Source organism: Priapulus caudatus, unplaced genomic scaffold (assembly GCF_000485595.1).
Source record: "Priapulus caudatus unplaced genomic scaffold, Priapulus_caudatus-5.0.1 Scaffold110, whole genome shotgun sequence".
Classification (NCBI taxonomy): Eukaryota; Metazoa; Priapulida; class Priapulimorpha; order Priapulimorphida; family Priapulidae; genus Priapulus; species Priapulus caudatus.
Window position 1 is genome coordinate 253,895 of NW_014577171.1, and position 23,830 is coordinate 277,724.

General features: G+C 47.7%; 3 protein-coding genes across 3 annotated transcripts in view; 1 reads left to right on the forward strand and 2 right to left on the reverse strand.

The window, feature by feature from the left end:
* Positions 1–4,302: 4,302 nt before the first annotated feature.
* Positions 4,303–14,607, reverse strand: LOC106805357 (alpha-aminoadipic semialdehyde dehydrogenase-like). The gene is made up of 15 exons (XM_014806918.1): positions 14,333–14,607; positions 13,341–13,394; positions 13,117–13,182; positions 11,713–11,793; positions 11,396–11,519; positions 10,855–11,032; positions 10,265–10,342; positions 9,581–9,638; positions 9,309–9,390; positions 8,523–8,617; positions 7,688–7,781; positions 7,417–7,523; positions 6,994–7,110; positions 6,237–6,408; positions 4,303–5,335 (listed from the first exon to the last, which is right to left on the reverse strand). The coding sequence occupies exons 1-15, from the start codon at positions 14,525–14,527 to the stop codon at positions 5,205–5,207; spliced, it is 1,632 nt and encodes a 543-aa protein (XP_014662404.1). The 5' UTR covers positions 14,528–14,607; the 3' UTR covers positions 4,303–5,204.
* A 662-nt stretch (positions 14,608–15,269) lies between these two features.
* On the forward strand, positions 15,270–18,513 carry LOC106805353 (protein YIPF6-like). Its single transcript, XM_014806914.1, has 2 exons — positions 15,270–15,366; positions 17,093–18,513. The coding sequence occupies exon 2, from the start codon at positions 17,140–17,142 to the stop codon at positions 17,851–17,853; it is 714 nt and encodes a 237-aa protein (XP_014662400.1). The 5' UTR covers positions 15,270–15,366; positions 17,093–17,139; the 3' UTR covers positions 17,854–18,513.
* The window catches only part of LOC106805333 (serine/threonine-protein kinase mTOR-like), a 46,309-nt gene continuing 40,723 nt past the window's right edge, over positions 18,245–23,830 (reverse strand). Inside the window, exons 42-46 of the mRNA XM_014806884.1 lie at positions 22,711–22,833; positions 22,005–22,235; positions 20,585–20,801; positions 19,944–20,096; positions 18,245–19,250 (exon numbers count right to left, since the gene is read on the reverse strand). Coding sequence (XP_014662370.1) covers positions 19,129–19,250; positions 19,944–20,096; positions 20,585–20,801; positions 22,005–22,235; positions 22,711–22,833 — 846 coding nt within the window. The 3' untranslated portion in view covers positions 18,245–19,128. The remainder of the gene's footprint in view (positions 19,251–19,943; positions 20,097–20,584; positions 20,802–22,004; positions 22,236–22,710; positions 22,834–23,830) is intronic.

The window sequence follows — 23,830 nt, forward strand, 5'->3', positions numbered from 1 at the left end:
ACACGAGCATGCATAAACACACGCGCGCACGCACCCACGAGCACGCATAAACACACGCGCGCACACACACACGCGCGCACGCACCCACGAGCACGCATAAACACACGCGCGCACACACACGCGCGCGCGCACGCACCCACGAGCACGCATAAACACACGCGCGCACACACACACACGCGCGCGCACACACACACGAGCATGCATAAACACACGCGCGCACTCAAGCGCACCATATAAAGTTCCAATTTTACGATATAGACAAACACCTCGAGTGATGTCATGCGACACTCTCCCTAACGAAATCATCGACTTCAAATTTATCGAACTAACATAAAATCTCACACGTACACCCAAATTAAAGCACTTCGCGTGCAGTACTAGACGAAACAGGTTGCTCGGAACACGCCCCCTAGCTTGTTAAGATGTCTATGCTCCCTCGCTACACGTCCATACACAGGCTTGGCGTCAGGTGAATACTTCAGTAAACCATCTTTTCAAGCTATAGAAGAGGAAAGGGTGGGCTGAGACGTGTGGCATTATCGCTGTCTGTGCAGCAATCCAAACGGAAATCCTCTTAACGAATATTGAGTCTCGGTAGTGTTCGCAGTATTCGGCAATAATCGGAAGCGTTCGGCAGCAGTCGGCAGTGTTTAGTGAGCAGTAGGCAGTATTCAGTAGTGCTCGTGAACCTTTACATGCGATTTCGGGTCATAAACTCGGATGCACTTCAGCTCACCTCGCTCCTAACTGCGTGTTAGGTAAGGCGGAAGGATGAGTGGGTGGTGGGTGGGGGATAATAGGCGGAATAATAACCACCGTGTAGGTGGTTGCAATACGACCCGTGCTAAACAGGATAATTCTGAAAGCAACAACAAAAAAATTTCATTCGTCGGCAGCCGATAAATTTCAGCTTCTCATTTTTTTTACAAGATTTATCCTTTAGCAGCTGCACAGAGACAGTAGGCTAGCAGCTGCACAGAGACAGTAGGCTAGCAGCAGCACGATTAGATTTGCTGGCAGTATCACAGATATCTTCTTACACATTCACCACAGAGACACTATTAGGTCTGCTCTCTCTCGCTCTCTCTTTCTCTCTTCCTCCATATCACCCTCTCTTCCTCCATCTCTCCCCTTCTCTCTGCTCTCGCTCTACCCTTCTCTCCCTCCCTCCACCTCTCTGCTCTCGTATATATAATAGATAATATTTCATAATAAAATATACTACACACCCTTGTACTCTTCCCCCTTTCCTTTATCACTTACCTCGCAATCGGTGACGTCATCACGCGACCACTAATAGTCGATGCTGTTCACTTAATTGTCATTGCGGAAATAGTTTCAATGAGAAAACGCATATAAATCGCTCGCACGGAGGGTTAATTCTCTAAGAAAAACTAGAATTAAAGGTCTTTAGCAGCGGCGGCAGACTACAAAGAGCGCAGATAATGACGTATTTTCACGAACACCGAGAAACACGTTGGATTACAGCATGTACGTAGCGGCGTGCGGCGTGCAGATCATTAAAACTTTCACTTCAAACTTCAACGAGGAATACTGCTAATAATTTATATTCTATAAACACACACACACACGCACACGCAGGCGCACGCACGCACGCACGCACACGCACGCACGCACGCACACGCACGCACGCACGCACACACACGCACACGCGCACACGCACACGCACACGCACACGCACACGCACACGCACACGCACACGCACACGCACACGCACACACACACACACACACACACGCACACACACATTGCATAACAGTCACATCATAAGTCTAGAATGTCGTAATATAACACTTGCACGACGCTTCCCTTTAAAAGTTAGCGATGCCAGTGTGGTGACGCAGCGACTAAACCAAACGTCAGAAGCGTTTCTAATATTCTGCAGCGACGTGGATGAACCGCGCATCTATGGATGTTCGGAGGAGTGGGAGGGGTGAAGTGGGAGGAGGAGAAGGAGGGGGCAAAGGGAGAAAGGGCAAAGGGAGGAAAGAATAGGGGATAAGGGGGAGGTAGAGGAGGGGCAACAGGAGGAGGGGCAGGGGAGGTGGGCATTGGAGAGGAAGGGAAAGGGAGAGGGAGAGGGGAGGAGTAGGAGCAGGCGGAGAGAGGTAGGAAGGTCTGAGGTAAGATGATGAATCAATGATAACGATGCGCGGCGCACGTACGGAATGACTCATCAGCTGTACACACGCAGACGGTAAACATTGAGATGCGGAGAAAAAAAGGAGGGGTAGAGATGGAGAAAGAGAGAAAGAGAGAGATCATTTTTGTTCGTTGTTCTTTGCTACCAAGATATATAAAAGGAGGGGGTGAAAAACAGGCGGGGGTATGGGGGTCCTCGCCCAAAAATTGTTTAAAATGTTGATTGTAGGAGATGGTATTTGAGACACTTTTGAGTACATGCACAGCCTTCATTCTGACTAGGACAATTCTCTTTTTAGTAGAACAATTCTTGTTTTTTTAAATTTTGTATTTTAACTTTCGGATCAACAGGGGGGGGGCATGGCCCCCTTTGGCCTCCCCCTAACTACGCCACTGTGTCTCCTCTCGCTCTCCCCTCACACCTCTGCCTTCTCTAACTGCCCGAGATATTGTACAGAGCGGAGAAAGAAACCGAACGGACACGAAGACTCACGCGAGTCATTCGATGTTTACTCGTCGCCGATGATTTAACTCAACATTTATGAGATTTGCTCTTCTCATTCGACACCACTCCCACGAGCCTTCGCCGCGATTATCTCACGTCCATCCGTCTCGCCCTTCTGAAGAACGAGTTACACACCGACGAAATTCCTTGGCAAAAAATTACATCCGCCAAGAAAATACTCCCATCGCGCGGGGTTTCTCTTCAGCTCTTCTTTTCATTACAATTCCCTTTCAGACGAATCTGTATCGTAGATGAAAGATGTCACTGACTCTAAAGTCACTCGGTGTATTATTATCTATGTATGACGGAGTTGGCTCGCCGAGACTGCCTCGTCCGCAGACTTTGCTCTCGCGCGACTGCAAATATGAATCGGCGAACAAGATCAACATCATCGCAATCTCCTTGACGATGGCGGCGTCTGCGGTTACGATGACGACCGCTCGACGCTTTGTTGAACTTTCTAAATTAATTGATAGGTTTGTGTCGTCCGCAGCGCCATCGCGAGATCACGCGAGACTGTGCGCCCGGGCTCGGCGAAAAAAAATTATATTCGTGATAGAGACTAATTGTGTTGGGAGCGGCACCTGTGAACCTAAGCCTGCTGAGAATTCACAGGTGGGGAGAGACCTGCGCGCGACCCTGCGATTTTAGTACTTAAATTAGCAGTTAGTACTTAAGTACCAGCTTAGTACTTAAGTAAATACTTAGTACTTGAGTAAGTACTCAGTACTTAATTAAGTACTTAGCACTTTAGTTAACCGAGCGATATCATTCGTGAAAACGAAGACCGATATTTGTTGCACGCAACGCACACACACACACACACACACACACACACACACACACACACACACACACACACACACACATCCTCTCTGCTCTCGCTCTGCCCTTCTCTCCCTCTATCCACCTCGCTCTGCCTTTCTCTCCATCCCTCCACCTCTCTCTGCCCTTCTATCCCTTCCTCCACCTCTCTCTGCCCTTCTCTCCCTCCCTCCACCGCTCTCTGCCCTTCTCTCCCTCCCTCCACCGCTCTCTGCCCTTCTCTCCCTCCCGCCACCTCTCTCTGCCCTTCTCTCCCTCCCTCAACCTCTCTCTGCCCTTCTCTCTTTGTCTCAGTCTCTCCCCCTACTCCCTCTAATCAACTTCAGTCTCGACTTATACGGCTTAAAAGCCCGATCACATCCGGTCGGTTTAAACTAATCGCGATAAAGACAATTGAAAATAAATGCTCCTGCGTTTCAGGAGCCCGTTGTCAGAAGCTAAATTAACTTTTTCTCTTAGACCGTCGACAGAAACGCTGCGAAGTTACCTGAATGGAAAATCGTAGCAGATTTCCTCATAACAATACGAAACAAAGTGCTGTCGACGGTCTACGAGAAAATGTTAGTGTTACGACTAATGTTAAGACTAATTTTGTTTCTGCCAACGGGCTCCAGAGAAATAGCGGGTAATTCCTTCGCAGCGCCATCTGTTGATCGATTCTAATCACAAAGAAACCGTTATTCGTAGAGCAGCCTGCCGAAGCCGCAGCAGCAGCACAGCCTGCTGAACATAATAGCAAGTAGCAAGCTGTCTTACTCTGCTCTTACAAATAGATGACACAAGAGGTACAAACAAAATAGAAGAACGGGTTGAATTCTGTTCGAGTTTATTTTCACGTAATCACCGGTACTGTAACACAGATGAGCAAAAAAATACTTCTTTTTTAGCTATGCACACACCTTCCCACAACCTACTCACAGCACGTATGCACCCCCCCACCACACACACACACACACATACACACCCATGCACACAAGCACAGACACAGCCACACAAACACACACTACTACCACAATTCCCCTGACATCCCCCAATTATAAACACAGCATGGTGCTAGTACATGATTACCAGCATTAGATGTCACTCATAAAGAAGACACCGTATGACAGCACGGCTTTCACTCGGGAATAAACGTTTAAAAAAATTCCATGGGAAATTACTATTGCAGTATTAATAGAAAAAAAAACCTACTGCTACAGCCGTAATAACATCATCTACAAGTCAGCATGAGAAAACATAAATAATTATGTTCTGCAACTTTCTAGTGTCAGCAAGAAGAGATTCTAAAGCAGATTTTTTTCTAAATATGTAATATCTCATGAATGAAGCAGTAGTCATGCATCTGCACATGTTACTATCTGTTTACGAACCGAATCTGATGATAGTTAACAAGAGGAAAGTGCAAAAGACAGTAACTACATGTGAGATGGGCAGGTGAGAGAAAGAAAAGGGATGGAGCGAGGGAGATAGGGAGAGAGAGAGAAAGAGGAGGGATGGAGCAGGGAAGAGAAGGAGAGAGAGAGAGAAAAGATGGGTGGAGTGGGAGGAAGAGAGAGGAAGAGGAGAGAGAAAAAGGACGAGGTATAAAGAAGGAACGAGATAGAGGTGCACTAACGTTATGCCCAGAGCAGGAGGAAGGCGCGTGAAGAAGACAAAACAGAACGACACCTCGAGCCACGCGCAAGACCACCCCACGCTCACGCCACGTCCTCTACTCAAACTTGACTCCCTGAGCGAGTGGCAGGTCCTTGCCGTAGTTGATCGTGCACGTCGACCGCCGCATGTACTGTTTCCACGCGTCGCTGCCAGACTCACGCCCGCCCCCGGTGTGCTTCTCGCCACCTGCCGACGAAAACAGAAGAGCATCTAGAGCTTCACGACGAGACGACGCGAGCGCGCGCCCACGGCATTTCAACATCAATACCGTGAGCTTTCCGTGTTCGCACGCCTAACGGGTACACGTGTGCATAATTAATTCAGAGTCAATTGTCAAGTAGTTATTGATTTAACAGACAACTGTCCTGTAAGTACATTTGTGTGCACGCATGCGTGAGCGCACTGTGACACATTGACTGTGACATCACGTGAGACACTGATCTGTAAGTGTTCACAAGATTCGTAGAGTCCCGGTTCAGCATATAGCTTGCTAGGTAGTTACTCATGAAAGCATCGCGATACGATACGTATGGATTGTACCGTTCGCTATCCGTGTTGTCCCACCCCTATTTGCGTATGCGCAGTACACACTAACAGTGGTTAGCGTGTGGGGTAGCACGTGCGTGGCACGTACCAGTCTAGCCGCAACACCCAAACCTGTACTAACGAGTGCTACACGCGTGTTTCAGTACACACTGACAACAATGCCCAAAGTCACGCGCACACGACATTACTGCCCCGATGCACTGAGGTACGTTTGTGTAGAGGTGCGCGCACGCGTTAACCACTGTTAGTGCCACCATTGCCGACCCAATTTACGAGTCAATTGTCTAGGTTCATTTGCGTACGGGTGCCCCCGCACATGTAAGACCAGTGCTCAGCACGAACGCGACATTGCCGCCCCCGATTTAAGAGTCAGTAGTCGAGGTAAGCTTGCGGTAAGGGTGCACGTTCGCATAATTAATTAAGAGTCAATTGTTGAGTAATCGTCGATTTAATAGACAATTGTCGAGTAATCGTCGATTTAATAGACAATTGTCGAGCACACACGCGCGCGCGTGAGGCGCATCACGGCCGCATCACTCACCGAAGGCGCCGCCAATCTCCGCGCCGCTCGTCGGGATGTTCACGTTCACCAGGCCGCAGTCAGAGCCCTTCGGTCCGATCCACTTGAAGATGTGGCCGAGGTTTCCCGTGAAGAGACTGCTGGACAGACCGGCGTCCACCTCGTTGTTCCATGATATGGCTTCGTCGATGCCCTGCGCAGACACAGCGACACGTGAATCACGAGGTATAAGCCGCGTTCACACGGCGCGAAACGACCCGGGTCGAAAACGACCCGGGTCGAAAACGACCCATGTCAAATGCGTCCCAAGCGTTCACACGGACGTTTTCTCGGTAAGAAAACGACCCGAGCGCTGGTTAATTTTTGCCGTGTGAACGCGCACCGACACACGACCCGGGTCAGAATGAGTACGGCGGTAGACGTCGCCAGTGTCGAGAGCCAGAGTTTGATTGTTTAATTCGCATTGTTCGCTTCTTCAACGACGCTCCGTGTAGTTTTCGACCCGGGACGAACGCTCTGTGTGAACGCGGCTAATGTGAACGTCTGTCAGGGAATCAAGGAATAGGCACAAACACACGCACGCACACAGACCCGCACGCACCCACACCACGCACGCACACCACGCACGCACGCATACATGCACACACACCACACAGGCACGCACACGCACACGCACACGCACACGCACACGCACACACACACGCACACACACGTACACACCCACTCACCCAACGCGTGCACGTATAAATTCTCTCGTGCATCCACGCATAATTCTCACCGTGGTTTTCAGCACGTATAGGATCGGAGCGAACGTCTCCCTCAGCACGACCTCTGCATTGTGTTTCAACCCCGTCACGATCGTCGGCTCCACGTAGAAACCAGGCCTATCGACGACCTACAACGACAGCAACACTCGCAAAAACCCAGCGCAAACCATCGCGTAGAATCAATCTTGGAGCAAACCCAGCCGGTACAGATTACAACAAAAATCGACTTCTACTACATGGCCCAACGTAATATTTGCCATTACTGCTCGCAGGGTTACCACTCACACACAGGGGGGAGGGGGGAGATGGGTTGCTATTGCCAACACCGATAGAATACGTTAATCATTGCCTATCGCCAAACTTGGCTCAAATTGAAACGCACAGTAGCAGGCTTCCGTGCCTACGCTTGCAACCGCGACGTCTAAGATTCCCACCTTGCCACCAAAGACTACGGTTCCTCCTTGTTGCTTGGCATCAGCGACCGACTTCGTGAAGAGGTCAACACCTTGCTGGGAGTGCAGCGGCCCGTACAGCGTTTTACCTGCGACGAGAACGAGAGAAAATCCCAGCGTACACTCATCACCACGACTACCATCCAAACTACTTGTTGCTTGCAATTTCAAACAGCTAGAGCCACCTGGTGGCTAAAAAAGACAACTATTCGATCATCTTGTCTGACATGCTATGCAAGACCGGCTGACTTACTGTCCAGAGGGTCGCCCATTCTGGCGGGGTAAATTTGTCCGTATGCCTTTGTGACTCGCTTGACGACCTCGTCGTAATATTTCTCATGCACGACCTGTGAAGGTAAACGATGCATGTCACGGGCAGTGCGCGTATACAGACTGGTTTTTACCCTAGGCACAAGATCTGATATAAGCACGAACACACCTATCAGAATCAATCTATCGATCTACTTATCAAGAGAAAATGCAATAAACTTGTCGTATGTCATGAGACGTTATAATGATGTGCCTGACACAGCATTACGTGTATAGAATGTTTTTGGGTTCCTAGGCACAATAACTGAAACAACCTATCAACCCTTCAATCATTCATATTTTCAAACAGTAACAGACAACAGTTATACACCCGATCACTTCAGATATGGCAGTATGGTGCAGAATGATTATTAATACACCAGATTTAATACTTACACTGCACTTATATTTAATCTGCGGTTTGTTATCAACCCCTTACCCTATTTTCGCATTACTCGACATCTTCAATTACCAGAAAAGCTACATGTTAGATAATCGGGACTCGACGTCTGTATCTACACATTTACCTACCGGTCTCTCGCGATCAGTAACGCGTGGACTACCAGGCTTCGCCGTCTGAGAAAACCACGGGGCCTAAAAAAAGCTGTTTTTCTCTAGACGGGGATGATTTGTTTAAACTGATGAATCATGTAATAAACGCTTTGAAATCACAAAATTTGACGGGGCCGGAAAAAAGCCCCGTGGACACCGGAGACAGGGCTGTTTACAGAGGTTTGAGCCGATTGGCCGCGTGAAAAGGCGAAGCCTGGACTACGTACGAGACGACGCGCGGTGGTGCAGCGTTGTCCGGCCGTGCCGATCGCAGCGAACGTCACCGCAGGGACGACCATGTCCAAGTCTGCGTCCTCGAGAACTAAACGAAAACGGCAAGCAATGTACGTGTGACGCGGTGACACGCAGACGACACGGTGATACTCAGGTGACGCGATGACGCGCAGATGACACGGTGATACTCAGGTGACGCGATGACGCGCAAATGACACGGTGATACTCAGGTGACGCGGGACGGCATGCTAGCTCACGGGTTCCTGCTAACGAGACTCGCCTGAACAGAGATTAATTACGTACATTTGAATTTGAATTATATGCAAATATAATTTTACATAGTGTATAATTAATACATACAATAATAATTTTTTTTATTTTACGTAAAATAAATCTGAAAAACCAATGTGGTTACGACTTTATTATATACTCTGGAGCAACAACTAATTAAGAAAGTGGTCAACATGGTGATTCTATGAGGATGTAGAATATGTAGAGCAGGTATGCTATGTAGGATAGCAGAATGTATGAGCCTCACGTTGGCGACCACCTGTTGATGCAGCTTCCAACACGAACCCACATGATATATGCAAGAAATCCATATTAGAAAAAGAATGCTGAATGCATCGTGAACAAAGTCAACTCTCAATTTAAAACTTGCAGCCAACTAACCGTCGTAAATAGATGCCAGATTATACAACGTTTCACAACAATGCGCAACAATGCGCAACAAACGAGTCAGTCCTGTCTACGTAGAACTACGTAGCCTGCACACTCACCGATGACAGCATTGTTTCCACCCAACTCCAGCAAGCATTTACCAAACCGCTCCTGTACGGTCAGTGCCACCTTCTTCCCCACCTGTATTAGAAGATCGTGAAGAATGTGCTACAGCGTGTTACGCGGCGACTCTCGGCCGATTCGCGGTTAATTCGCGGTGCGTTTACATCAGCGTGTCGTGATAAACCCGTGAATCACATACACTACTCTACGGTGAAAAACCTCATTGCCACGGTTAACGTGATGGATAGTGCAAGAGAGGATGACTTACCGCGGTGCTTCCGGTGAAGGAAACCAGCTTGAGTCGCTCATCCTTCGCCATCGCATTCCTGCGAAAATACGTCAACAAAACTCCTGAATTTCTGTTCAGCGAAATGAAAGCAGCACAAGCAATCGCGTCGACGACGCCAAAGCAACATGACCCTCCTGCATAAAAGTACATCTGAGCACAAACCCCTCCAAAGTCAAATCCTCCCTATCTCACATAATAATTGTATTAGATTTGTCATTAGTGGGGAGACACATGGTGACAGTCAAGGTCTCAAAGGCATTAGATTTCAATAAACATTTTTTTAAACTACCAGGCCCACTTTATCAGTAAAAGCATCAGGGGATATAAGACGAGCTCCACATAGCCTCACGTTGAGCAGCCGCGGGTTGCAGGACAGAGATGCGACAAACAAGCAAAGGTACACGGTCGGTTCCGGGTGTCACTTTCCCCCGGGCGTAGAGGGAGGGTACCGCTACGTGGCAGCACTAGTCACTTCGTACACTTCCGTCATTCCACAGTCATACTTCCATGCTAGACATGGCCTTATTTCCCTAACCCTAATCCTAACACTAGTGCTGCCACGTAGCGGCACCCTCCCTCTACGCCCGGGGGAAAGCGACACCAGTCGGTTCCCTGTGTTCTATTAGGAAAAAACCCCGGCAAAGCTAGCTCGCGTCTACTCACCCGATTTCCGCCCCGCCGCACACCATGGAGCATATCGCACCGGGAAGGGCGTTCTTCTCTAAAACCGATGAAATGATTCTGAAACGAAATCGAAAGCGAAAAAGTCACGCATCTATCTTTTGCGCATCTTTGCAAACTCTACAAACCATCGTAGAACCCATAGCACCCATCACGATAAATAGATTCTGTCACTGATTGCTCGTTATCCTACATCAATCCAGGGGTCGACAGTGCACCTAATTACTAGAGACAATTAAGCTCTCACTTACAATTAAGCCACAATTGCAACCTCAGGATGCAAGACCCACCGTATACGAGTCGACATTACAATATTGCCAACCAAGTGTCTTTTTCTTTTTTTTCGTCAAAAAAAGCACCGGACACAGCGACCACCTCATTCGTTCATAGCAATGGCGCAGCACTACGCGATCTTCAAACCACACCCTATCGAAACCACTCTGCAAAAATCGCGATTTTTCCCCCGTCCTCCTCCTCCCTCCCAAAGAACGCGGCAGACGGAACATCAGACTACGATGCAAGGTCTGCAAGGTAACCGTGAGAAGACTCGGAGCATAAGAAGGAGCGCAGACCTGGTCACGGCGATGCTGACGAGCGGGGTCGTCGGCGCGCCCTTCCACACGACCGTGTTGCCGCAGACGAGCGCGATCGCATTGTTCCAGCCGTAGACGGCGACGGGAAAGTTGAACGCCGAGATGACGCCGATGGCGCCGAGCGGGTTCCACATCTCGACCAGTGCGTGGTTCGCACCTGAAACACGCGAGTGGTGAGACAATGATGAAGGAGGATGTGACTCGACCCCGCCGCTGTCTCGCCTGTCGACGCGCACGCGAGTCGGCGCTCGCGTCAAGGCACGTGACAATGAGCGTGAATGCTTTATGTTACAGGAAAGGATGATTATGTACTAGTGCCTGCTTCAGTATAGAAAGACATGAAGACAAAAAAAAAGAAGTTGAAGAGGATGAAAACGAAAATGAACAAGAAGAAAATGAATCAGAAGATGAAAAAAAAAGAAGAAAATACAAAGAAGAAGAAGAAGAATCAGAAGAACCACAAGAAGATAAAAAGAAAAACAAAACAAATTAGAAGAGGAATAATAAGAAGAAAACCTACGTTCTGAAGGAATGACTTTTCCGGAGAACATGCGCGACAGACCGACGGCGTAGTCGCAGATGTCGATGTACTCCTGTACCTCGCCGCCACCCTCCGACGCAACCTTGCCCATCTCCAGCGATTCCTGCCAGTCAAAAATCACATTTCATGCTAGACTTCACCATCTAGACACATCGCCACGACTTTCACACATATATCCTGTGTAAAAGGATCACAAATTCTCCTGTGGCAAAGTTGTGTTCGTTGGCCTTCAATTAAGGGCGTCTAACAATTCAGTGTTGTCAACAACCGTAAAACTGCAGACAACAGCTGCTTACCAGGTTTCCAAGCAGGGTTTTCTTCTCTCGCAACGCATCCCCTATCTGTCGCACTATCTCCCCACGGTGCGGCGCTGGTATCTAAAACGTACAAGAGACACTGCTGAGACACTGACACACTGCTAAATTACGTATCAGCGTCTCTCTGACGTAAACTTAACCTAATACTTACCTACCTTAATATAGTTATCGTACTGAATACAATATTCAATATTGTATAAATTTGTGAACAAAAGGTTAGTTGAATAGCAGCGACTTTACATTATATCGCACGTAATTACTTTTATAGTATATTTAATACTTTTTAGGGATGATCACAAGTGCCCTGGATGCTTTGTAACAACAAGACAATGACATCAAATTATCACCATCAAGACACAGACAAGAGACACAAATGTTTGAAATGAGCGTAAACAGTTCATCAACAACGTTTTCTAATCAGCAAAAAATCCGAGTTACTTTATTGCTCGTGTGCAAAATAGTACAAGTTTAAAGGTAGCTTCCCTCAAACTTTCCACGTAAATTGTTGCAACAAACCACTGTAAAAACGTAAGTAAATAACTCACTACACTTTAACTGAACGTTAGCTTTGAAAATAAAACTGTAAAAATATGAATCAAGCCTATATTTGCTCAACGAAGAAACAACTCGAAAAACGCTTTTCGCCGCGGTTCCGTATAATGGCGCCATATTGTTTATAAATTATATTTGAGCAACCATCATTTCAATCGAGTCAATTAATGTAGCCACTTTCAGATGTCATAACTTATAATATAAATCATTTTATGAAATCAAACTTTGTAGGTTAGACAGAAAAGCACCTCGACTGTTTATGTTATTAATTTCAGAATTTTTACCATAACTGTTTTCGAGATAGAACGTGCTAAAAGCCCAACAAAACATAATCCGAACTAACAGCGACCTGACAGGACTCTCTCGACTCACTCACTCATTTAACTCGCTCAGAATACTATAATCTCCCAGCAACAAAAACGTTGCTCTTTCCCTATCAGCTAGCCATGTACGTGACCAGAAAAACCATTGGGTCATAACATGCCAGTGTGTATAATTTTACACAACATTCTTCATAACACGGCCAGTGCGCAGAGCGAAACAATCGAAATCGCTGGGAAACATACGACCCGAACGTTTCACTTTGTAGTCTAAAAGCTTCGAATCAACGTATTCCTGAGAATTTTTTTTTACTTATCACACATATATAGGCAAGTACAAACGTGCAATGTTAAAATAATTAATTTTTGCCTGATTTTATGTTTGCCGCTTGAAAGTTCGAGGGAAGCTACCTTTAAATACACTAAATTAACACACTGCTTTTTCATGAGTTACACATGAAATTTTCCCAATTTTCTGCTACAGACGTGCACCAGCTACAACATTACGCACGTCAGCCCATTGCTTCCAAGCTTCTGTTGCTGCATTTGCTGCATCGTTATAGTCTGCAACACTGCCCTGCAAAACACAAGAGACACATATATGTAAGCAAGATCAAAACTTTATACTATGTCATTCCATTTTATCTGTTATACTTCTCAACTTATGAATACTTGTTATGTTATATTACTTTCTCAACTTATGATAACTTGTTTTTAGTTTATGCATCTACTTGCCTGTGTGACTTTGGCAATAGCTTCTCCATTGGCAGGACAGAATGATGTTGTGACCTAAAACAGGAAACACAGTACAACCAGGGTTCGTCAACGGCAGTAGTCAAATAGTCCTAGCCTACTTGATTAGGAGTATAACAAGATATCAAAGGAAGTGTTGATTAATAATGCTTGTCAAGTGAAATTCACATAAATGCTAAGAATGACAATGTTCACTGTAAAGTGACCTCGATGTCTAAACACAGATGTAGTTTGCATGCAATAACACTAACAGAGCATGTATATCACTTATATTAAAATACGGGGCAAAGAAATAAGTTATGAGATAGAGGGGATCTTCTTTAAAGGTCTAATAAGTGGAGGAGAATGCTAAGTAGGGTTGTATAAGATGGGTAAGTTTGGTGGTAGAAGCAATATAAAAGGAAGAGGATATAGTGGGTTGACACCGGGTAAGAATAGTAGTGGTAGAAAGAGGAGAGGTGATAAATAAGTGGTAGGGGGAAAGAGAGGTGTGCCATATAGGAAATGGAAGAAAGCAAAGGTAAAAGAAGTGGAGGAAAAGAAGGAGGAAAGCTAAGAAGGTGAGGAATGGAAGTGGCATTTGGAGAAAATGAGAAGGGCCGGGCAAGGAGAACATGGAGGCGGATGAAGCTTGGTGGCCAAGTAGTGAAAACGTATAGGGCGAGTTGGAGAGAACGGAGGTAATGCCAGCCCAGGACGGGTGAATGAAAATGAGGTTGGGATGTAGACTATTCAAAGAGGAAGATACGGCGGAGCAAAAGGAGGTGACAAGAAAGATAATTGGAGAAGGAAGAGGAAGAGAGCTAAGAAAGGGTTACATAAGAATAACAGAGTAAATCCAAGGCGAAATACGGGGCACGGTAAGACCTAAACCGACCAGGCTCTCCTACTGTTACACGTAGTACTACTCCAAGGCCGTACGCGGCACACGCCACGCAGGAACACATCATACATGTACTGCGACACGGACGTACCTCGCCATTTCCTGTCCACTTTCCTAAATATACACCTTTATTCTCAGATGACAGCCCGAGGTCTTTGAGCCATGAATACTTTGGAGAGTCTATTAGCATTGCAGCTGCTGATGCGTACGTCCTACAACCTAAGAGGCTCCCCTGCTTCAATAGAGGTGCTACTAGCTTCGCACAACGGAGAAACCCAATTGCCATTACTTCGCCGTGACTGGCCAGTGCTAAAAGGGAAAGTGGAAGGGAAATGCTATCCCCCGGGCGTGGAGGGACAGTACCGCAATGTGGCAGCACTAGTGTTAGGATTAGGGTTAGAATCAGGGTTAGGGTTAGGGTTAGGGTTAGGGTTAGCGTTAGGGTTAGGGTTAGGGTTAGGGTTAGGGATATAAGGCCATGTCTAGTACGGAAGTATGACTGTGGAATCTTTCTGTGGAAGATTTGGACTTTGAAGTATACGTCAACTGTATCAGGTGACTGTCCTTCCACGCCCGGGGGATAGCAACACCCGAAGTGGAAAGACTCGCCGTGAACTTTTCAAAGGGGTCACAGCAGATCTAGGTCAACACCGTTTACTAAGAATTACTAAATTTATTTTGTTAAACAATATTTGTAAAACATTAGCATCCATTTGAGTACAACAACGGCAGGTTTTCCGCAAGTATTATAATCTAATCAGCGCAAAAACACGACTTTCTAAGCATATCCGCGATAACAACCGGATCACATGAACTAGCCACGTTGTGTTCATATCCGGGTCAGAATAAGTTCAAAACCACGGCAACAATCTTTTATTTTTAAAATATTAAATTAAAATAAAATATCTATTTAGTTAAAATCAAAATATATAGGATATTTTTCATTATATATAAAAATTTAGTTGCATAACTTAGTTGTACAGTTGCCTAATCTACACAGGTCACATGGCAGTAAATCGTGTACTAGCTTCAATAAATGACAAGAGCGCAGTTGCCATGTATACAACTGCGAGTACGTGTTTGGTTTTGGTTTGGTCTCACTTTTCAACGGCAAACTTCAATTAGGTAAAGTATTATTAAGGTCAAACACCCTTAGGTAACTAACAGCTATAGCCTATAATTTTCTCCGTGTGTTTAAGCGGTACCATAAAACGTGCCTACAGTGAAGTATTTTACACTTAATTTTACAGTGTTACCCTACTGTTACTGTTAGTGTTAGTGTTACTGTTGCTCATAGGGTCTATGTCCCCCAGGGTACTGCCGGAACGTACCCTGGTCACTATTTGATATGGTTTGGGTTCGGGTTAGGGAGTAGGCGTAGGCGACTCCCTAGACTCGTTAGTGGAGTAGGCGAGGTACGGTCCGGCATATTAGATAGTACCAGGGTACGTTCCGGCAGTACCCCGGGGGACATAGACCCTCTCAGCGTTACTGTTAGTGTTAGGTGAATACTGAATAGGGCATGATAAAATCCTAAATGACAAATACGGTCATAATGACAAAGCTGTCGGTGTTCGTCGCTGACACTGATTGTCAACACGACCTCACATTAACAAACACTGATTCGTCACATACCCGGTACACATAGAAATAATTGTTGTTTAGCTATTTAAAAGTCATTCAAAGCTCCATTCCAAACTAACCTTCCAACTTATTCCTCGCTGAGATAAATTCAAATTACATTACGACTGAGCACTACTATTGCTAGTGCTATTACTGCTACTGCTGCTGCTGCTGGTGGTGTAGCTCTAGTAGCTATAGCCCGCGTGCAGTTGCCGCAGGGCTATAGGATCTTCTATTACGGATGCGCTGGACCAACATAGTAACGGTTACTTGCGGCTATAAAATGTCTGTGATAGGCAATTAATGCCTCTTATCCGAAGTGAATATGTCTTAAGTTATATCCGCAACTAAAATTTAACCTTAAAGTGTGTATTGCGAGATTTTTGCTCAGAAAAACTAAATATAGCTGAATATAGTCTCACCTGACAGCAAAAATATCACTGATTACACCAACAATAAAAATACTAAGATTTTATGCAGTTATAGCATTGAAAATTGGATATGAACACATCGTAACAGCAATGCATTTTATCGTGTCGCGACAATGCCTAATGGCAGAATTGGTAAACTTGTATTTGTGTTGGTGATGAATTGAAAACAAGTGCGTGCCTGCACCACCCTGTACTGTGGGTATGGCAGATAAGCGGTGGCGCCACAAGCTAATCTATACTTCGTGTTAGTTCAAGATGACAGAAAACGAATGTTTACAAAAACGATTAGTTTGAAACTGGCAGTTTTCGGTGAATACGAAGGTTCTAAGACATTTTATTGTTACTCTAGACAATTGCTGTTACTCAAGCAATAACGGTAGGTATCATGAAAGCGGGAAAAACACTGGAAAATTCTCGCAATACACGCTTTAACTATCTTTGAAATGGTCTGCTTGCGGTATTTCTTGTAAACGAACATTCGATTTGCGAACTTCAAACGGCCATGTTGCCAGTCAGCGGGTTGGTCCCCATCATTCGTAATAGAATGTCCTATAGCCCTGCGGCAACTGTACGCGAGCTATAGTACTAGAGCTACTAGTGGTGCTGCTGCTGCTGCTGCTGCTGCTGCTACTGCTACTGCTACTGCTGCTACTTCTACTGCTGCTACTGCTGCTACTGCTGCTACTGCTACTGCTGCCACGTCTACTGCTGCTGCTACTGCTAATGTTACTGCTGCTACTATTGCTCTTGCCCTTACTATACTATTGCCAAATTATGCTTGTGTTTTCCGCATGTAGCTTAGACAAGATACATCAACTCGTCGAGAGCGACCGCAACTCGCGCGATGTCAACGTCGGCGCGCAATGCGGACACCGCGGACTTTCACTACGAGCAGCTCGACCAGAGCATCGGCGAACTCGACCTTGAAGGCGACATCATGGTGCCGGGCGCCGCGAGCTCGGTCGCCGCCGCCGCCGACGACCTCAGCGACCCCGACACGCTCGACGAGCCCGTGCTGGCGACGGTCGTGCGCGACCTGCGCGCGGTTGGCGTCAAGTTCCGGCACGTGTTCTACCCGCGCCGCAACCCGGCGCTGCTGCGCGACTGGGACCTGTGGGGCCCGCTGCTGCTCTGCATCACGCTAGCCGCGTTGCTCCGCCGCGACGGCAGCGACGACGGCGGCGGCGGCGGCGACGCTCACTTCGCCGAGGTGTTCGTCGTCATCTGGCTCGGCGCCGTCGTCGTGACGCTCAACTCGAAGCTGATCGGCGGCGCGATCTCGTTCCTGCAGAGCGTCTGCGTGCTCGGCTACTGCCTGCTGCCGCTGACGATCGCCGCCGTCGTCTGCCAGCTCGTGCTGCTGCTGGGGAGCAGCGAGAGCGTGGGACTGTTCGCGACGCGCGTCATCGTCGTCGCCGCCGCGTTCGCGTGGTCCACGTTCGCGTCGACGGCCTTCGTCGCCGACAGCCAGCCGCCGCGTCGCAAGGTGCTCGCCTGCTATCCGATATTCCTCTTCTACTTTGTCGTCGGCTGGCTGATCCTGTCGCACGCGCGCTGACGTCCACGTTTTGTATTCCGAACAAGGGACGAGACGGGGCGCACGCGCGCTCATGCGCTGCCGTCCGCGTTTCGTATTCGGAACAAGGGACGAGGCAGGGTCGTCGCCGTCGTCGAACACAAACATTCTGCCACGTGTGCGCGACGTTTCGAAGATGGCGCGCGTGCGTTACGTTTCAGAGATGGCGTGCGGGCGATCAATTGCAAGACGTGGCGGAGAGGGTTCGGGTGCACGTTGTTTTATCAAGATGTTATTTTAAGATATTTTTGGGTAAACAAGGGATGTATATGATTGTACCTAGTTGTTAACGTATATTGTGCCGGTGATGAGGCCTGTAAATTATTAATGCAGCATTTATGACAATTTATTTGGTAACCAAGAATGCAGTATGTATAATATTGATTAAATTTTATTTTCAACTTGCATTGACACATGTAATCAGGTACATAGGTGATGAACTATTCTGCATATTTTGATTTGAAGTCGATTTGAGGAGCGGTTGAGTAAATCCGTTCATGATTGAAGAAAATGACAATCTATGGTGTGTACTATGTACACAACTAGGCTACACACCTTACGCACCTTCCATGTATCTAGGTATATATTCCAACTGTGTAACACCGTTTGAACGAAAACAATGATTTCCGAAATTGGAGACCATACAAATGTAAACCGCTTTCTGATTGTATGTGACAAAGAAACTTAACAATCCTCGCAAGATTCCATAAGCAAGAATAAAAAGCGATCTATTTACAAGACGCCCCCTGCATGTACATAACCGTCATTCCGACGTCACTGCATATAGCAACAACACAGACGAACTACTACCTAAAGCAATCACTTGATGCAATGCATGTCTACTACATTATAGATATACCATCTAGTACACATGCAAACACTAGGTAACCGACTGGACCTTAGTCCACAAAAATACTTTACAAAAACATCATGTAACACACTGATAGCTCAGAAGCAGCGACGTACGTAAACGCGTGAAAACCTGCAGACTCGTCAGTTTCACATTTGTCTCCGACTTGCAGCCGCTAGCTAAACATTAGCATTTCGATTTGAATATACGTGCGTAAATCTACACACTGGTATCGAATTAATTTTAATCGTCGAACCGCCCTCGCTGAACCGGCTGATTATAAGATGGCGCCCCGACGTCGTGCGGCGACGACATGGCTTACGCGCCCGCTGCTGCCCTTCCACTTCACCAGATGGCGCCTTGGTATCTTGCGGCGACGACACGGTGTACGCTGTCGCTCTCCCGCCTCACCAGAAGGGACACCAGCCGATGTAGCACTGGCAGAGGTTCTCGTGCGACGTTGCCTGCCGTATGAGCAGCTCCACCTGTGTCTGTACGTCCACCGCCTGCTCGCTCGTGAAGTCTCTACCTGCAAGGTACGCACACGCAGTCGTCAGTCACCGTTACAAATCCCACGCGCTAAACGTATGTGTCTAGACGTGTATACACGCGGGAACGACACGTGCATACACGCGGGAACGACACGTGCATACACGCGGGAACGTACGTGCATACACGCGGGAACGACACGTGCATACACGCGGGAACGACACGTGCATACACAAGCGCGAACGACACGTGCATATACGCGGGAACGTACGTGCGTACACCCGCGCACGTTTGTGCGTACACGTTCGAACATGCGTACATACATGCACAAACGTGCGCGCATACACGCACAAACGTGCGTGGGTGGGTGTACACAAATGTATATGCGCGTGCCCGACTCTTACGTGCAACAGTACACAGAACTCTTCACATGCTCGTCATTAACTCTCGCACGACGATTATTTCCAGACAAAAAACCATCGACAAAAGACATTAAAAAACATTTAGGGGCGCAAGATCAACTGTTACGTCATAGCAACATCACGTCAGGGGTTAATAATGACATTGATAATTTGTCATTTACTCAAATATTTGTCATTATTCACCCATGATCACGTGTAATAGTAAACGCAGGGGCGTGACCGTAGGCTGGGCGCGACCATGGGCGGGGCGGGGCAGCGCGGGGCGCGACCATGGCATCGTGGGCAGGGGGCGGCTGTTGGGGCTCGCTTACCGGTCAGCTTGTCGCGGACCCTGTTGATGATGCTGAGAGCCTTCTTGTTGAGTTCCTCCGGTTGCTCGACGTCTCCACCGTCCGGGTAGTAGGGACTCGCATCGGCGACGTGCGGCTGCAGCGGCTTCTCCAGCTCAAAGCTGCCCGGAATGTCTGCAAGCGTAAAGGAAGGGTCTCTCTCGTCAGTAGTTCAATGTCAATAAGTCATCATAATCTATAAGCAATCTAATAACTAACAGAAAAGTGGTCGTGGTAATGATGAGAGTAATTAAATTTCCGCCGTCAAGTAACATGGATCGACGGGACGCGATGATTCAAGGCGGACGGCCGCTAATATAACACTCCTTGACGCACTACGTCGACTCCTCTCTCCATGCGTCTGCATGTCGCGGCGCTTGCATCGTACGCATCGCGGTGCACGTATCGGCGTGCTCAGAGCACCCTTATATATATATATATAATATAATAATTGACACTTCATAGTGAATCCCCACCATGCACCTTAATATTCTATAATACAATATATATATATATGTGTGTATATACCTATATATATATAATATAATACAATATACAATATATATATAATGACATGACATATAACATAACAATTGTGACTTTGTGGCGAATCCCCCGCTCACCTCGCTCCTGCGAGCCGCCGGCCATCGACGAACCCTCAGACTTCGGCTCGCACGACCTCTTGCCCTTGAGCGCGCCGCCGGCGTCCATGAGGCGCCAGTTGAGCAGCGGGTCGTAGACAAACGCCTCGAGCACTGCCATGACACTGTCCTTGTTGTGTCGCATCACCTGCATCACCTTCTCACACGTCATGCGGTAGTTGCCGTCGATGCCCGTCACCTGCGGTCGTCACGGCAACAGTAAACGACGGTGAGGTCGCCACGGCAACATTAAACGATGGTGAGGTCGCCACAGCAATGGTAAGCGTGCGGTTGCCATGGCAACGGTAAATGACGGTTCGCATGTGGTTACCACGGCGACAGTAGATAGAAGATACAGGAACAACACCTCACGATGAGAGAAATGTTGAAAATAACCGATAACAGAGACATAACACATGTAAATGAATAAAGACAAACAAGCGGAAAAGACCTCATAAATGAACAACTTTCGGAAACTTATAGTTACCCATCTTTCAAAAATAAATTATTCCAAAAGATATAAGAAGATTAGGATTCCGTCTTTAGAGATTTCATCTTCTATGGTGACATGCACGTCCACAACAGTTCCACTAACCAGTGTGACACGTGCATCGTCATATAGCGGTACGTACCTCGATAGCATCAAGAGCGTATAAAGAAGGAGAGCATACAACAGTGAAATGCTGAAACCATGTTGCAGTATTAGTCGAATTAATAAACTTTCCCCGTTTTATTTCGACGATTCTTTGCAGTATTATTGATCAGCTGTCCTACCTTGCTAATATAAAACAAACCACACGTCCCTACGATGCCCCTACGCTGAGATAATGAGCTATGAAAATCTGGTATTTTTGCCGAAAACCGACTCGAGATCAGTGTTTACTGAGAATGTCTCTCGCTTTGAGATAACTTCAGGAAACCTCGCGTGTTTCCGTCAATGACTGACAAATGGAATGAATAACGTCTGTTATTGATTGCCATAGTGATGACCCTCACCTGTGCCCACCTCACGCTCGATGTATAGTAAACTCTGTAGTACTGACGTGAGTCAGCGCTACCATGGTGCTACACAGCGGCGACCGGAAGCAATACACTGGCCACAAAGCGAAAGACAGCTTTTCACCGCTCATTATCTCAGCGTAGGAGCATCGTAGGGACATGCGGTTTGTTTTATATTAACAAGGTAGGACAGCTGATCAATAATACTGTAAAGAATCGTCAAAATAAAACGGGGAAAGTTTATTAATTCGACTAATACTGCAACATGGTTTCAGCATTTCACCGTTGTACGCTCTCCTTCTTTATACGCTCTTGATAGCATCAGTGAGCGTGCGCGCGTGTCGCGTAACAGTACGGAGCTCTATGGTGTTGGTAAGCATGCGCGTCGCGTAACAGTACGTACCTCCATGGCGTTGGTGAGCATGCGCGTGAGCCGGAACGGGATCTTCTCGGGAAACTTCTCGCGCGTCATCGCGACCTCAAAGCAGTCGCCAAAGTCGATGTGCAGGATCTTGCCGCTGAGCCGGTCCAGCATGAGGTTAGACGGGTGGCGGTCGCCGAGTCCGAGCACGTAGCCCACCATCGACATGACGGCAAGCGAGCGCGTGTAGTTGGTGCGCCGGTCGAACCACACCTGCCCAGACGTTCGTTAGCTACTTAATTGGTCAGAGATGCAGGTTAACTAATTAATTGGTCAGAGATGCTCGTTAAGTAATTAGTTGGTTAGAGATGCTCTTTAAATAATTAGTTGGTCAGAGATGCTCGTTAACTAATTGGTCAGAGATGCTCGTAACTAATTAATTTGTCAGAGATGCTCGTTAACTAATTAATTGGTCAGTGATGCTCGTTAACTAATTAATTGGACAGAGATGCTCCCAACTAATTAATTGGTCAAGCGATTAATTAATGGTTGGATTCGGTTCAGAGCTGCGATTTTTCTACCACGGTCAGATAATCCAGGTCGTCACCTACGGTATTCTCGTTAATTATGTGTTGATTAATTAAATAAGGATTCACTTCAGAGCTGGTTCAACCACAGCAGCTAGGCCAGGTCGTCACCTTTAGCATTCTCGTTAGTTAATTAGGGTAATTAATTTATGGGGATTCACCTCAGAGCTGGGACTCTTCAACCACAGAAGCTTGGCCAGGTCGTCTCCTTTGGTATTTTCTACGGCGTGTTCAAACACCTCTACCTTCTGCATGACCGTCAGGTGGTCGTAGTCTGGCGCCATCTGTTGGAACGTTTCATCAACAACGATCACATAAACTCACAAAAATAAATTCTGTTTTTTGAATTGTTTCTCAATTGAATCTTTGTTTTTGTTTTTGACCCAAGTGAATTTACACCCTTGCACTAAGCGCGAAGACTATGCACGGTGCAATGCCACACCCACCCCACGCAGGATGCCACACTCACACAGAGCCAGCAGGACTCCCCACCTACACCTCGACTGGAAGCACCCACCTACACCTCAACTGGGAGCACCGGTGCGGGTCCAGGGCGGGGCAGGGCTGGGTGGGTGAGCTTGCAGGTGAGGGGGTGTGCGGGCGGGGGGGCAGGTGCGGGGTGGCAGTGGAGGGTGTGCGGGGCTAGGGCTGGGGTGATGGGGCTGGCTGCGGCAGGCCAGGGCTGGGGTAGGGGGCTGCCGCCAGGGCGCCGGACTGAGGCTGGGGTGCGGGGTGGCTGCAGGTGAAGGTGCAGGTAGGGCGGGGCAGGGCTGGGTGGGGGTGGCTGAGGTGAGAGGGCTGCAGGCAGAGCTGGGGGGGGCGGGCTTTGGCAGGCCAGGGCTGGGTTAGGGTGCAGGGCAGGGCGGGGCGGCGCTTGGGCGGTGGGGTGCGCGGCACGCGGGGTGGGGTGGAGGCTGGATGCAGGTGAGGGGTGCAGGCGGGGCGTGGCGGGGGTTATTCTGGGGAGGGGGGTGGTCTGTCTGCCTCGGTCTCGCTTGCTGTCTCTTTGGTCATCCTCTCTCTCGTCTTATTCAGCTATCTCTGTCTGTATGTCCTATCTCTCTCTCATGTCTCGCGCAGTTCTCTCTCTCTCTGATGCTCTCTCTCTCTCTCTCCTCTCTCTCATCTGCTCCCCTCTCCCTCTCCCTCTGCTCTCTCTCTCGCTCTCCCATCTTCTCTCTCTCCGCTCCTCGCTCTCGCTCTCATCTCTCTCTCCTATGTCTCTCATCTCTTCCTCTCTCTCTCTCTCTCGTCTCTCTCTCTCTCTGCTCTATCTCAGCC